Consider the following 15,492-nt stretch of genomic DNA (forward strand, 5'->3'; position numbering starts at 1 on the left):
TGCAGCTTGGCCCCATTCACTTGAATGGGACTGAGCTGTGCCTAGACATGATGACACTGGCCTAGAATGCCGTGGCTTCTTTAAACCAGGATCGGACGGTGTCCCCTGCCAATCTGATATTTACGACCTATCTTGAGGATAGTTCATCAATATTAGTATCGCTAAAAATCCCTTACATTTTTCCTCAGCTCTTGGCTTCTTTTTAGCTTGGCTCCAGCAGAGCTGAGCTGCGATCTGTGCCTACAGGACGTCTGAAGCATTCCTGCCTCATGCTGCAGGTTCTGCTTTCTCAGATTGGCCAAGTCTATCCCAGACTCAGCAGGACATCAGTGCACAGCAGGGGAAGTATGATTACCTACCTCCCAACTTTCGAAAAGAAGGAAGAGGGACACTATGTGCGGCACAAATTTCTTTCACCACTAGGCCCCCCCATTTATGTGAGCATTTTGCCCCCTCACAGTAATATGCCCAGTTATGTGCCCCTCACAGTAATATGCCCAGTTATGTGCCCCTCACAGTAATATGCCCAGTTATGTGCCCCTCACAGTAATATGCCCAGTTATGTGCCCCTCACAGTAATATGCCCAGTTATGTGCCCCTCACAGTAATATGCCCAGTTATGTGCCCCCTCACAGAAATATGGCCAGCTGTGCCCCCTCACAGAAATATGGCCAGCTGTGCCCCCTCACAGAAATATGGCCAGCTGTGCCCCCTCACAGAAATATGGCCAGCTGTGCCCCTTGAGAGCTATGCCCAGGACTGTTCCCCCTTAGAAAGTAAAAAAAAAAGAAAACTTTACATACTCGCCTCCTTCAGCAGCAGCAGGATCCACATCGGCTGCACTGGTCTGTGGAGGAGAAGCAGAGGCTGTCTGTTGGCCGGCCCCGCCCACTGCACAGACCTGCAGTGTGGAGCGCCGGCAGGGGGGAGGAATGATGGAGCAGGGAGCTGATGGTTCTCTGCTTCATCCTTACAGGCAGCTTTCGCTGCTTCCTATGAAAGCAGAGACAACTGCCAGAAATCGTGACATATCTCCCCCGTACTGGGACCGCGGGACAGCCACTGAAATCCAGGACTGTCCCGCCAGATCCGGGACAGTTGGGAGGTACGTGATTGTATAGTACAGATTTCTAATCCACCACTGATAAAAAGGAAATGATCAGGTAATTGCTGCACACATATTAAAGGGCATGAGCCTCAGGAGGTGCAGGTAGGGTTAAATGAAAGGAGTTGTCCAGCCTAGCAGCTGACAACCGCAGTGGTTGGAAGGTGGGTTGGTCCCATGACCGCTATGGTCAATCATTGAGCCCAGCGGTCACGTCCTTGAAGGCCTTGCCACTAAACAGTGATTTGCTGCAGTGATCCTTGGACCAAGTAACTCCCAGTCTGGCCAGAAGTTGTGGTAACGGGGTAGGTGTGCTTGAACGGCAGGACGGCAGATGGGTGTTTTTGTTTTGTTTTTTTGTTTTTTTAATTAATGGGGCACACCTTCAGATGACTGGGGTTGTCAACTTCTAGGCCAGACAACCCCTTGGATTCTTGGGCAGAATTTCCTATAAGCTTAAAAGACCTATAACACTACTCTCGCCTATCTGTGAACCTGCTGACTAATGTTTCTTGTTTTTATTTTACATTTTATTCTGCATTCTGATTTGGGCAGTGTCTGCTGGATCCTTCTCATTACTGCTCAAGACTCTGTCTTAGGGCTCATGCACACAGCTGTTGTGCTGCTGTTCCGTGCATTGGGGACCGCAATTTGCAATTCCGCTTGAATGGTTCCGGATCCGTCCGCACCGTAAAAAAATAGAACATGTTCTATTTTTTTGCGGTGCGGAGGCACAGACAGAAACACCATGGAAGCACTCTTTAGTGCTTCCGTGGGTTTCCGATCCGTGCTTCCGTTCGGCACCACACCACATCTCCCGGATTGCGGACCCATTCAAGTGAATGGGTCCACATCCGTGATGCTGGATGCACATGACCGGTGCCCGTGTATTGTGGACCCGCCTTATGCGGGCCGCGATACGGCCGGGCAATGACCGTGTGCATGAGCCCTTAGTTTGTAATGGTCACGGCAGATTTTTCTCTTGGATTTTGGCGCACAGAATCTGCTCTCAATCCTCCAACTATCTGAACTTTAAAGGTGATTTGGAGTTTTGTATCAGATGGATTTCTTTAAAGAAAAAAAAAAAAAATATATATATATATATATATATATATATATATATATCTATATATCCGCACCCTTTAAAGTTGGAACAAAAAAGATAAATTTACACGTACATCACTAGCAAGAGGTAGTTCCTGCCACAATCCTGCACTTATGACTGGGATCAGAGAAAATTCAGATCCTGTACATTTAACCCTTTCAGGACAGCTAATTTTCATTTCTTTCATATGGTGGGGATGAAAAATAACCGTTTGAGGGCTTATTTTTTGTGGGGCAATTTGTATTTTTTAATGGCAACATTTAATTTACCATATATTACATACTGGAAAATGAAAATGGGGAAAAAAAAAAATCCTCTATGTTTTTGTTTTTTAGCTGGCACTGTCGTTAATTCTGTTGTTCTGCTTCTCTAGCAGTGTAAAACAATGGAAAAAATAAGCTGTGCTGTGAACCTGGCCATATATACTGTGTGTATATTATATATGTATGTCATTTATAACCCCTATACCTGACGGTGGATCCATCAACGGATCTACCACCACTTCTAAATGTAGGATCTACCACCACTTTTAAATGTATGACAGCTTCCTAGCTGTCTTACGTTTAGACCTTTTTCTACGCCTAAACCAGACATAGAAAATGGTAAATGAGACGGGCCGACTGGTCCTTCCCCGCCCACACCTCACCCACTACTTTAGACCTGGTGTGAGCAGGGAAAAGTCGCAGATTGTGGCGCAAAGGACTTCACAAGTTCCTTTTGCCGCGGGTGCTCCAATCCGAGGTCAGAGGCAGCCCCACCCTTCTGTCTAACCTCACAGATGCCACAGTTGTTATTGACAGCAGCATCTGAGGAGTTAAATGACTGGAATCAGATCATCTCCAATCCCGGTGTCTGCTGTATAACACAGCCGGTACCTGCCACATATGGAGCAAGCTCAGCTCCTGAGTCCACTCCATACAACTGCTTAAAGCGTATGACATACAGGAACGTCGTATAGAGTTAAATGGGTTGTCTGGCAGGAAAAAACCTTTTAGTAAAAGAACATTAAAAATAATTTTTAACTTTACTTACCTCAACAGTCCGTTGCCACTGCTGTTCTGACGCTTGGTGGGTCACCACTGTTCTCCACTTCCTGGTCCTGTCTCGACACACAGGAACTGGAAGGAAATGCCTGTTCACTCAGTAACTGGCCGCTCTTTATGACGGCCATATGCAATAATAGAGCTTATGAATAGGGCTGTGATGACAGGACAACCCCACAAAATTAACTCTATTACTGCTTGGTGAAGTTCTTTATACCCTTTCACTTTTTTCACATTTTGTTAAGTTGTGCCCTTGTGCAAAAAAATTTTAAAAAAAATGTAGTTTTCCCCCATCAGTCTGCTCTCAATACCTCATAATGAGAATTTAGAAATGTTTGCAAGGTTATTAAACTAAAATTTCACATGGGCAGAATTATTCAGACCCTTTGCTATGACACAGCTCTGGGAACCGCCCATTTCTCTTGATCATCTTTGAGATGTTTCTACACCTTGATTGGAGTCCACCTATGGTAAATTCAGTTAATTGGACATGATTTGGAAAGACTCTCACAATGCATATCAGAGCAAAAACCAAGCCATAAGGTGGAAAGAACTGCCTGTAGAGCTCAGAGACAGGATTGTGTAGAGGCACAGAAGGGTACAAAAAAATTCTGCTGCTCTGAAAGTTCCCAAGAGCACAGTGGCCTCCATAACTCTTAGGGCCCTTGTACACAACCGCATAAGACACACACTCATAAGATCATATGAGTGCGGGACAATAGTCCCACGGGCGGCCCAACGCGCACAGTATCATTGTAATCTATGATAAATTAGAGGGGCAAAGGTTTAAAAGTAATATCAGGAAGTATTACTTTACTGAGAGAGTAGTAGATGCATGGAATAGCCTTCCTGCAGAAGTGGTAGCTGCAAATACAGTGGAGGAGTTTAAGCATGCATGGGATAGGCATAAGGCCATCCTTCATATAAGATAGGGCCAGGGGCTATCCATAGTATTCAGTATATTGGGCAGACTAGATCGGCCAAATGGTTCTTATCTGCTGACACATTCTATGTTTCTAAGTGTACTCCCATGCACACGATTAATGCTGCTCCGGGACATATAGCCCGCTCACGGACCGTATGTCTCGGAGGGCATACAGTTGTGTGCAAGGGCCCTTAAATGGAAGAAGTTTGGAACTATGAGGACTCTTCATATAGCTGGCCACGCCACCAAAATGCAAACTATAAGAAACAAGATACTCTGTTCTGATGAACCAAGATTTAACTTTTTGGCCTTAATTCTATTCTATAAATTGTATTTTTTTTGGGGGGGGGGGGGGGGGCATATATCTTTTATAGCAAAGCCATTCTGGTGGTGGTCCTGGGGCCTCATTGAATTCTATTTACACCCCTGTTTTAGACTCTCCAGGTCCCAAGTAAAGTAAGAAGTCCTCAGAGGACCTACGCTCTACTATTATGTCACTTCGTTTGCCTGGGCGCTGTCCCTATAATCTTGCTTTTTCTGTAGTTTACACTTTTGGTGTATGCGCAGTAGTCACTGGTGTATGCACTGTTCATGCTCCAGTGGTGGCAGCTAGGATGAAGGTGCGAGATTACAGGCCTCGGGAAGTGAAATATAAGTGAGAGTGGAAGAACTCTGGTGTGCTGAGTGGCTTGGGGCCCTCTGGGTGCTTCGATGACCTACTTAACATATTAATAAAATGTAAATTTTCTCAGGATGGTACAACAGAGGATCACAAGACAGATATTGATCAGCAGGGTGAACCCTTTTAGAAATTCTGCACAGATTTATAGGGTCGATCCTGCTGGTAGATTTTCTTTAATGTATGGGGGTTATGTAATACCAATAAAAATATGTCAAACAGTATTTACCTTGTCTCACTCCCTGCACGTGTGCCTCACTTGCTGCACCCAGCTCTCCCCGCTGAGCGGCCCCACCCTCTGTAAGGCTAGTTCCACGCTAGCGGTAAGTCATCCGGCAGGCTGTCCCAACTCTCTGGATCTAGCATTGCCGGACAGTACCTGAATGCCCTCTGGCCCTATTAACTACAATAGGGTCTGACGGAGATCAGGCTGCAACCCTGCAAACCTCTGCCGCAGAGGACAGTGATTGGCTGCAGCAGTCCCATTCTATATACCAGCAAGTCACCGCTTCAATTTGTAAGCAAGCAGCAGTGGGAGGACCTGACCAGTGGCGCAGAGAACGAGGTATATAGTGCATGATTTTTATTATTGGCAATTGTGGGGCTTGTCCAAGATTTTTTAATGACCTTGGACAACCTCTTTTAATTGAGACAAAAAAAAAAAGCTACAAAAAGAGCTTCTTCAATTTTGTCATGAGAGGCCAGGCGTCTAATGTGTGCAGGGTGTCAGGACGTATGCAAGCTTATCTGAGCGTGCATGTGTATACGGTTGGGATGAATATTCGGTGAATATTGTCTGCATCACATCCCCAGTTTACAAGCTTGCTGGCTTGTCAGCTGTTCGGTGCAGTGTCTGTCCACGATTATTTGCCCATGTCAAAGGGCATTAAAGAGGTTGTCTTACTTCTGGAAATGGCACTTACTAAAGGCACTGGCCTATGCCTCTCCGTCCCGGCCACCAGAGACACTGGCGCTTTTTCCTATAGTGTGCAAGCACGACGTCCGATCCTGAATGTGAGAAGTGCATAATGTGATGGAAAAATGAATCCAGCCAGCAAAGGAGGCAATATGGACAATCACAATATATTGGCAAGTGCCTTGTATTAAAGGGGTTTTCCGAGATTTTTAATACTGGATACTGTAGGTCATCAGTATCTGATCGGAGGGGGTCCGACACCCAGGATCCCCATGAGTCAGCTGTTTGAGAAGGCAGCAGCACTCTGTGAGCGCCGCGGCCATCTCCAAGCTTTCCCGAGGCCTGTGACGTCATGTTCATCAGTCACGTGGCCTAGGCGCAGCTCAGCCCCATCGAAGTGAATAGGGGTTAGTGTGATACCAAGCACAACCACTATACAATGTACGGCGCTGTGCTTGGTAAGGCTACTTTCACACTAGCGTTCATAGGTCCGTTCGTGAGCTCCGTTTGAAGGAGCTCACGAGCGGACCCGAACGCCTCCGTCCAGCCTGATGCAGTCTGAATGGAGCGGATCCGCTCAGACTGCATCAGTCTGGCGGCGTTCAGCCTCCGCTCCGCTCGCCTCCGCACGGACAGGCGGACAGCTGAACGCTGCTCGCAGCGTTCAGCTGTCCGCCTGGCCGTGCGGAGGCGAGCGGATCCGTTCAGACTTACAATGTAAGTCAATGGGAACGGATCCGCTTGAAGAGGTCACCATATGGCTCAATCTTCAAGCGGATCCGTCCCCCATTGACTTTACATTGAAAGTCTGAACGGATCCGCTCAGGCTGCTTTCACACTTCGAATTTTTTCTAAGTTATTAATGCAGACGGATCCGTACTGAACGGAGCCTCCGTCTGCATTAATATGATCGGATCCGTTCAGAACGCATCCAATCAAGTGCAAGTGGCCTAAGCTGTGAGGAAACTAGCGCTGCTGCCTTCTCAAACAGCTGATTGGCGGGGGTCCCGGGTGTATGACCCCAACCGATCAGCTACTGATGACTTATCCTGAGGATAGGTCATAAGTAGTAAAATCTCGGAAAACCCTTTTAACTTTGTCTACATGATTTTGGATGGCTCCTTTGGAAAATGAAAGGAGGAATCTGATTGGTTGCTATGGGCGACTAAGCCAGTTCTACTTTACACCAGTTTGATAAATGACCCCCAACTGTCTTTACTTCATTATAATTACTGCCTGCTGGTGTTTATTCTGTATAGTAATGTGCACATCCACCTACTGCGGTGGTAGCACATGCTCAGTTCTATCCTTTAACTGCGCCCAACCATATCCATTGTTAGAAGCTGTGCCAGGTACAGGTAGAGAGCTGTAGCAGAAAGGACGCGCCCCAAATTGTTAGCCTGGGAAACAAAGCTGGCAGAGCAATTGGAGCAATGAATGGGGAGATCCCTGGATCCATGTGGGGTACAGGGCTGGTTCTAGCTTTGTACAATTGTACCATGTACTATTTGATGTCTGATTTTCATTTACATCAATCATAGCATAACCCCTTTAAAGGGAATGTATCTCTTATAATGTATTTACAAATTAAAACCAGATAGTTACACATTCCTTTTTTTTAAAATCTGTTGTTATTTTCTAATTGTACATTCTTTTTATTCTTTATTCTGTGCATGTTTATGGGGGTAGCCATCTTGCCTGAGCGGCTGTTAGTAGTATTCAGAGATATGCTTTACAGCAGCCCCGTAGACCACTGGAACCTGTGGTCTGGAGATGACTCATTGACATCTATGGGAGAGTTTTGTAGGCATGCTCTGTGACCTCTGCAGAGGTTATTGTGCAGGGAGGGGAAGGAACAAGTGACCATCACCTGTTGTGAGTGGTGGCATCCTGTTCGATCTATATCAGGGATACAACTCCCACCATGCCCTACTGTAGATTGATAGCTGTAGGCCAGGGATGCTCAACCTGCTGCCCTCCAGCTGTTGTAAAACTACAACTCCCATCATTCAATGCTATAGGCTGATAGCTGTAGACTGTCCAGGCATGCTCGGAGTTGTAGTTTTGCAACAGCTGGAGGGCCGCAGGTTGGGCATCTCTACTGTAGGCTGTCCAGGCATGCTGGGAGTTGTAGTTTTGCAACAGCTGGAGGGCCACAGGTTGGGCATCCCTGATCTATATATAGGTGTTACTTGTCACTGTGAGGCCCCTTTCACTCTAATGATCCGGATTAGGTCCGAAAGCGTTTAGGGTGCGTTCAGAAAAATTTGCACCATTTCGCAAGCAATTGCAGTCAGTTTTGTCTGCGATTGCGTTCAGTAGTTCAGTTTTTATCGTGCGGGGGAAATGCACATTGATGCGTTTTTCACGCGTGTGATAAAAAAACAAATGTTTACAAACATCTCTTAGCAACCATCAGCGGAAAACGCATCGCATCTTCTCTTGCTTGCGGATGCAATGCGTTTTTCACGCAGCCTCATTCACTTCTATGGGGCCAGCGTTGAGTGAAAATACGCAGAATATAGAACCTGCTGCGATTTTCACGCAACGCACAAGTGATGGGTGAAAAACAACGCTCGTGTACACAGCCCCATTGAAATGAATGGGACCAGATTCCGTGCGGGCGCAATGCCTTCGCATCACGCATTGCACCCGCGCGGAAAACTCGCTTGTGTAAAAGGGGCCTAATTCCGCCTGTGATAATGAGAGGACTGCTGAGAACTGATCTGTGCGCACAGGAATTGTCAGCCTATCACGACGCTCAGTGGCCAGAATAAAAAGGGCAAGAATCCAGGACTGTTCTATATAGATAGACGTGTAAAATAAAATATCCAAAATATTTATAAAGAATATATTTCACAAAAGCTTCATTTAAACAGCGGGTCGTTTGCCGATGACCTATTCCCTTTAAGTGAGAACACTTGGAATTTGGTGTACTTTACACAAGGGTAAGGAATCTTTATCCAGCGTCTTAAAAGCATTTTAATACTCGCTTTTGAAAACAAAAGATGTCATTTTTAAAGAAAGACCGTTCAATTCTCTCTTAAAGCCCCACAACCTCTATTTTCCCAGATGCCGCAAGTTTTACGACAGGCAGAAATTAACACAGGCGCAGACATGTCAAGAAGAATCTATCATCCGGCAACAATCTTCATGGGCCGCCAAATGTCAGCCAACTTGAGCATTGAACATTGCCTTACACAGAGGATTTCTCCCCAGCCCACAAAGAGCTTTTCTATTTCTGACCCACATTCAGCCAGACAGGCAGCAATAAACAGCAATGTGACAGACAGCTGTGTAGTACCAGCTAATAGTGATACTCAGTGCTTAAATAAGCCTGACAAAATAGATGAGGAGACATCATCCTTCCAGATTAGTCAAAAAATGCCGGTCACATCCATCGCTTCTTCTGAGGACGCGAGAACACACCGCGCCGAGATCGACAAGACTCAAAGTGGTAGGAAACATTTAGTTGAAAGCAGGCAATCTGCACAACTTAGCTCACAGACTCTGAAAAGATTAAGTCCAGAGAACAGAACAGGGGATTTGCAGAATGACAGCCCAGGCAGCAAGGTGGAAGAGGCATTGATGTATGAAAGGCTGGTTCCTAATGAAGAGAGATTTACACACGCAAGCCCCTCTGGATCTCCCCCCGATGCCTCTGATTACATAAATAACCAAACATCAGATAAGCGTAGCGCCGGTGGAAATCTGTCAGGTATGATGCCTTTACTTCTATATTTATTTCTCCTTTATCCTACATTATTTTTGCCTTTTCTTTGATGTGTTCTTCATTGTCCTTGGTCTTGCTGCAGGTAATCTTCTGAGCGAAAGTGAATCAGCAGACACCTTCATAGTTGCGCTTAAATAAGGTTCTTTCCGAAAGTCTGTAGAGTTAGTATATTGGGTATTCATGTGATATTTGAGATATTTGTGATAGTTTTTGCCTTTTTATTTTTTATCCCCTGTTGACAAAACTTTGATCAGTCTTGCACAGAAACTTACCGTCTCCTATTCTATAGACCAAAACTGGGTCTTCTGCTGAGAGCGAGTTGAGTCATTTGTGAATATACCCTGACTAGCAGAGTTGTTCCTGCCCGAAGGAGGAGTAATCCAGAGCTAGGGATGTGCAGCCCTGAGGAGATCCGATTCCTTGCAGTTGCCCCTGGAGGTCTTACTACACTATAGACTGAGGTCTCAGGTGGCTTATAGTTGGTTTATGGATGGTGGCATGTTCCCTACATTATGTAGATCACAGATAATACAATTCCTTATTATACTACCCTGTGGTGATCTACCTTGATCATATTTGGATACGTGCCATAGGAAATGGTTTTGTTTGAGATAATAGCATGAACATTGCTCATAAAGAGACCTTCAACTAGTTCAGAAGACATGAAGGGGGGGGGGAGGATTTATCATGAGGAGAATATCTGAAGTCAGTTTTCATTTACTCTGCGTTTGCGTACTCTGCGCCAAATTTCATCCAACACTTGGGTCTACAAATGCTACTCCAGTTTCTGCACTACCTCCCTTATTAGAGTGACTTTTGGACTTTTTTTTTGCAACTTTTTAACACAGTTCCTTCCAGTCATAAATTGGGAGTGAACTCATTAACATGGCTAATCACACCCACTTTCCCACCTACTTCTTGAAACTGGAGTGAGTGGTGGAAAAAAAAAAGTCCTAAAAATTTTGTGCAAGTGACAAAAGACAGAATTCTGGGGTTTAGGGAATGATTACTCCTCCCCACCCCCATTGGGTAGCATTGTCTCGCTATAGGGCGGAGTTTGGTGTATTTCCTCTTCAGTGCACTGTAGAACATAATATGTCCCCATGTTAAGATTTGTATTTGATGCCTTGATTTGGTCTCCACAATTAAATTTCAAACATTTTCACATTAGAAATAAACATTAATAAGGAAGGTGCACTACTTTGGATGCAAACAAACAACTCTGACTAAACCCTCAAACTGGTGTCAAAATTGAGAATTTAGCCAATATATTCTTATTTGAAGGACATATCTGAGCCTGAGCACCGCACCAAGGTATCCCAAGTAGCTCGGGACCTAACGCTAACCTACCTGTGCCGTATTTTCACATTAGGCCAACCTCACTTTCCATCTATACATTTTTGTTGCTCAGTGTAATAGCTCCCTCACTTTCTTCCCTGGCCCTGGAGATCCTACTATGTTATCCCCAAGCCCGTCAGTCCTGTCCCCTCTTCGAGTGAGCCCACCTGGCATTACTTCCTGTGGAAGGATCTGCAAGCTTCTCATTGGGGCGTTCTGCTAAGTGAGGACTGAATGCAATTCTTTAACACTTGAAGCTCTCATCTGTATTTTGACCAAAGCCACATTTAGGAGGCTTTGTAGCTTTGTTGTATTGACTCATATAGACAGCAACCAGTTTTTTGTGTGTCATGATGTATGGAGTATCTGAGGACCAGAATTTTAATGCTATAGCCAAAAAGACAAATGTGTCTCCAGTTTTATATGCAATAACTTACAATTACCCACTACACTTTTGCTAACTTTATCGAGCTGAGGTAATCCAAAAGGGAAGTCCTGGCTAAATCATGTCCCCTCTCCATAGTCTATAGCCTGCACTTTATAACCTTAGTCAACTTGCAGGATAACAGGCTGATTTGGATGAACAGATGTCTTTTTTTCAGCTTTATAAACCATGTAACTATGTATTATACTAAATATATCCAATGCATCGGTCCTCACTGTATGATCTAAGGCAGTGTTCACATCACATTAGAAGCCCCATGTTGGAAGTATTGAAGTATCGCCCGGCATGTATCTCCAGTGGAAGACAGAGACGTATCCCAATGTTTAGGCTGATAGGATTCCCTGGTTTAAAAAAAATTTACTTTTTGGAGAAGATTTATCAAAGACCGGTGTTTCACTGCTGGGGGATGCTACTAATTTATGGTGAGGTGTAGGCCTTGTAATAAATTAGGCGCATCTTCACACAGTCCGTGCGCCAGACTGAAAACTGCGGCAGCTCTCTTTATTCATCCCAGAAAATTGCAGTTAATGAAGATAAATTCTTATTTCTGGCCCCATCCTTGCGACTTTTCTGAAAGTGGAGATGGCGGCCTAAAAACGCCACTTGCAGCAACATTTTGTTGTAGTGGCTTTTAAAAAGGCACAAACACTGTGTTATGACTTTTTTCCATCAGAAAACTTGTGCAAGGAAATGATAAATCTCCTCCTTTAACTCTATACCTTTGTGTGGAATGGTGTAGTCTACTGCACTATTCCATACCAGAAAAAAGATATACTATTGTATACCGGCCCAGCAGAGGACAAAAGGACACTCTTTTGGTGTCCGTTAGGTGGACACGTTTATCATACACTGGGAAAAGCTCTCAGTTTATATGTGCCAAACATAGGGCGCTATTGGGATGTGAAGAGTGCCAGCCTAGTCCATAACAACCAATCAGATTGTAGCATTCATTTTTCCGGAACATGCTTAATAATGAAATAATGGCTCAGTCATGGATGGCCTGAACCCTAGGCTCATTACTCCATAGATACAAAGTGTGTGAGCTTTGTCCAACTGTAATTTGTTTTATTCAGCTTTTCATCCAGCCTCAGAAAACGACGACAGTGATGTTCTTGACAGCAGCAGTGACCTCACAGTGTCCATCACTGAATCAGAAGATATGTGCGCTGCTGATCTTCTTGACGCCATTGACGGGAAAAAAGATCCAGTGGAACCACAAGCCAAAAATGAACAGGAGGAGAAAAGTGTGTCTAACAAGAAGCTCCCAAACAGCAAGATAGAAAGTTCTCCAGAACATATATCCTATGAGGATTCTTCATCGATCTCTGCAATTAGCCTGTAAGTCTAAGAAAATTGTTACTTAACTCTATCACAGGGGTACTTAAGCACTTTTTGTAAAGGTCCTCATACCTTTGTCTGGTATTGGATGAAGGTCTGAGTGGAAAAAATGTAAGGAAGGAGAACACAAGTGGTAGGTAGCACGCTGCGGCAATTTTATTTTTTCTTTACGATAAGCCATGCATCTAATCCTGCCCAATCCCCTTTGTGCCCCTAACTAATGGTGTTGCCTTACTGCCTTCCCACACCAATGATGCCCCATAGATCCTTGCAGACAGTAATGATGCTGCTTAGTGACCCCCCGACAGTAATGATGCCACGTGCCCCCCACACAGTATTAGTTAGCCCTACATATTCTGATGCCCCTAAGTACCCTTTCTCATAGTAGAATGTCCCCTCACAGCAGGATGATCCTTTAGTGCTCCCCACACAGTATGACATGTAGTACGTGATAATCTCTTTCTAACAAAGCCCTGTACCTCACATGTATCCAGAGATTTCCCCATTCATTGCTCCAATTGTTCTGCTAGATTTTTTTCAGGCTGACAGCTCAGGGAGTGTAGCTCTTTCCCTGTAACTGCCACAGCTTCTAACAGAAGATGTGGCAGGTGACAGTTGAAGATTTAAACTGAGCACGTGCGACCAACTCAATGAGGTGGACAGGAAATAGGAGAGCGAACAAACAGCAGGTGGCGGTGTACAGATTAATTTTTTGAATAGCTCATTGGCTATACTAAACTTTTAATTACATGCAGTTATAAAAGTATTCAGATCCAGTTTCTGGTTTGAAAAAGGTATAATATTTTCTGTTGCTCCCCATACAGTATGAGACCCCCTTAAGTGCCCCCCACACAGAGTGCCTTCCACCACAATGTGATGCCCCTTATTGCTTCCAATTTGAATACTCACCTACCCCAAGTTCCAATATAACATTCTGTGATTACAGCAGCCTCTGCAGTGTTGTGAAGCAGACAATCTGCTGTGTGAGAGGGTTGTGATCAACAGACGTGGCAAGAGTAATAGGATCTTAGCAGGCTTGTAGAAGCATCTACTCTATATGTGTCACATGGCAGACAATGACAGCAACTTCCTGCAAAGGCTGCTGTAATTCACGTCAGTGGGAGCAGTGCTGCAGTAACTACACAATGGACAGAGCTGTGTAGTTTCTGTGCCAACTGTGACACTGGAGCTATTGCGGAACAGGTAATCGGCGGTGATGTTAGACCTCCGCCGATCTGATATTCAAGGCCTATCAAAATCATGCACAACCCCTTTGAAGTATTAAAAAGGTAACCCAGTCTGATACTGTCAGCACTATTTGATCAGTGTCAGACTGTGCTGGGACATGGCCCATTGACGAGGAGAGTGGTAAAGCCAAGTTGTTGATCTACTCAGTCATTTTCAAGAGGAGTAACAGAGAAACGGCACAATAGAGAAGAATGGACACTCCCGAATTGTTTTTTTATTAGGAATAAAAGTAGTTAGTAATGCAAATATGTAAGGGGAATCGACCGATCCTCTGTTATGTCTGCCTCTAGCCTAAAGGATCCTTCTGAGCCAAACTTACACCATGTCTAATACAGGTTGTGAGGAGGCAGATGTTGACCCAGGAATTCTCTCTTTGGTGTCATTCTGTATGTCGTGTACTGCTCACTGCTCCAGCAGGCCCTGTCTAATTTTTGCCTGGAGTGCTTCTTTAACTGACCGACAACCTAACTTTGTTGAGCACTTTACTTGCAGCCAGGAGATTACCCATTAGGCCACTTCACATTTGCGTTTTTCACGAATGCACGCTATCTGCATTTTCCATGGAGAGTACACGTACCCATTGACTTTAATGTGTTAGTTTACACATCGGTAGAGACATGCGCTACTTTGGTCTGTGATGCGGACCAAACACGCCCATTGAAGTCCATGAAAAACATATGGCATCCGTGTTCTGTCATTGTTTCACGGACCATTTGGTAGGAGATCTTCTGGGAAAAAAAATTCAGCTGAGCAGTCTGTGGAATACGGATGAGACACGGAGGGCAAAAACCAGACACGCAACTTAAAGGGAACCTGTCACTGGGATTTTGTGTATAGAGCCGAGGACATGGGTTGCTAGATGGCCGCTAGCACATCCACAATACCCAGTCCCCATAGCTCTCTGTGCTTTTATTGTGTCAAAAAACCAATTTCATACATATGCGAATTAACCTGAGATGAGTCCTGTCCCTGACTCCTCTCACATACAGGACTCATCTCAGGGACAGGACTCATCTGAGGTTAATTTGCATATGTATCAAATCGTTTTTTTATACAATAAAAGCACACAGAGCTATGGGGACTGGGTATTGTGGATGTGCTAGTGGCCATCTAGCAACCCATGTCCTCGGCTCTATACACAAAATCCCGGTGACAGGTTCCCTTTAACACGGATCCTTCAAAGACATCTTCATGGATGAAGTACTTTATGGGAGAGATTAGTTTGTGCCTGAAAAGTGGCATCAAAAAGTCGCAAACTGCAAGGGGCTGTCTCTCTTCAGCAAATGGCATTTATCATGTAGAGAAAGTGAATACAAGGCACTTACTAATGTATTGTGATTGTCCATATTGCCTCCTTTGCTGGCTGGATACATTTTTCCATCACAGTATACACTGCTCGTTTCCATGGTCACGACCACCCTGCAATCCAGCAGCAGTGGTCGTGCTTGCATAATATAGGAAAAATCGCCAACCACTATAGTGGCCCAGACCGTATAGTGCTTTCACACCGTAGAAAATAGTGCTGGACTATGTACACTCCCGCGGTCCTGGCCACCAGAGAGGTTCCTATATTATGCAAGCACGACCACGTGAAACGAGCAGTGTGTATTGTGATGG

General features: G+C 44.8%; 1 protein-coding gene across 1 annotated transcript in view; it reads left to right on the forward strand.

Moving 5' to 3' along the window:
• KIZ (kizuna centrosomal protein) overlaps positions 1 to 15,492 on the forward strand; it is a 156,612-nt gene that overhangs the window by 20,273 nt on the left and 120,847 nt on the right. The window contains exons 4-5 of the mRNA XM_044291665.1: positions 8,846 to 9,491; positions 12,363 to 12,627. Of these exons, the coding sequence (XP_044147600.1) occupies positions 8,846 to 9,491; positions 12,363 to 12,627 (911 nt within the window). The remainder of the gene's footprint in view (positions 1 to 8,845; positions 9,492 to 12,362; positions 12,628 to 15,492) is intronic.

The sequence above is a fragment of the Bufo gargarizans genome, chromosome 4 (assembly GCF_014858855.1).
Source record: "Bufo gargarizans isolate SCDJY-AF-19 chromosome 4, ASM1485885v1, whole genome shotgun sequence".
Lineage (NCBI taxonomy): Eukaryota > Metazoa > Chordata > Amphibia > Anura > Bufonidae > Bufo > Bufo gargarizans.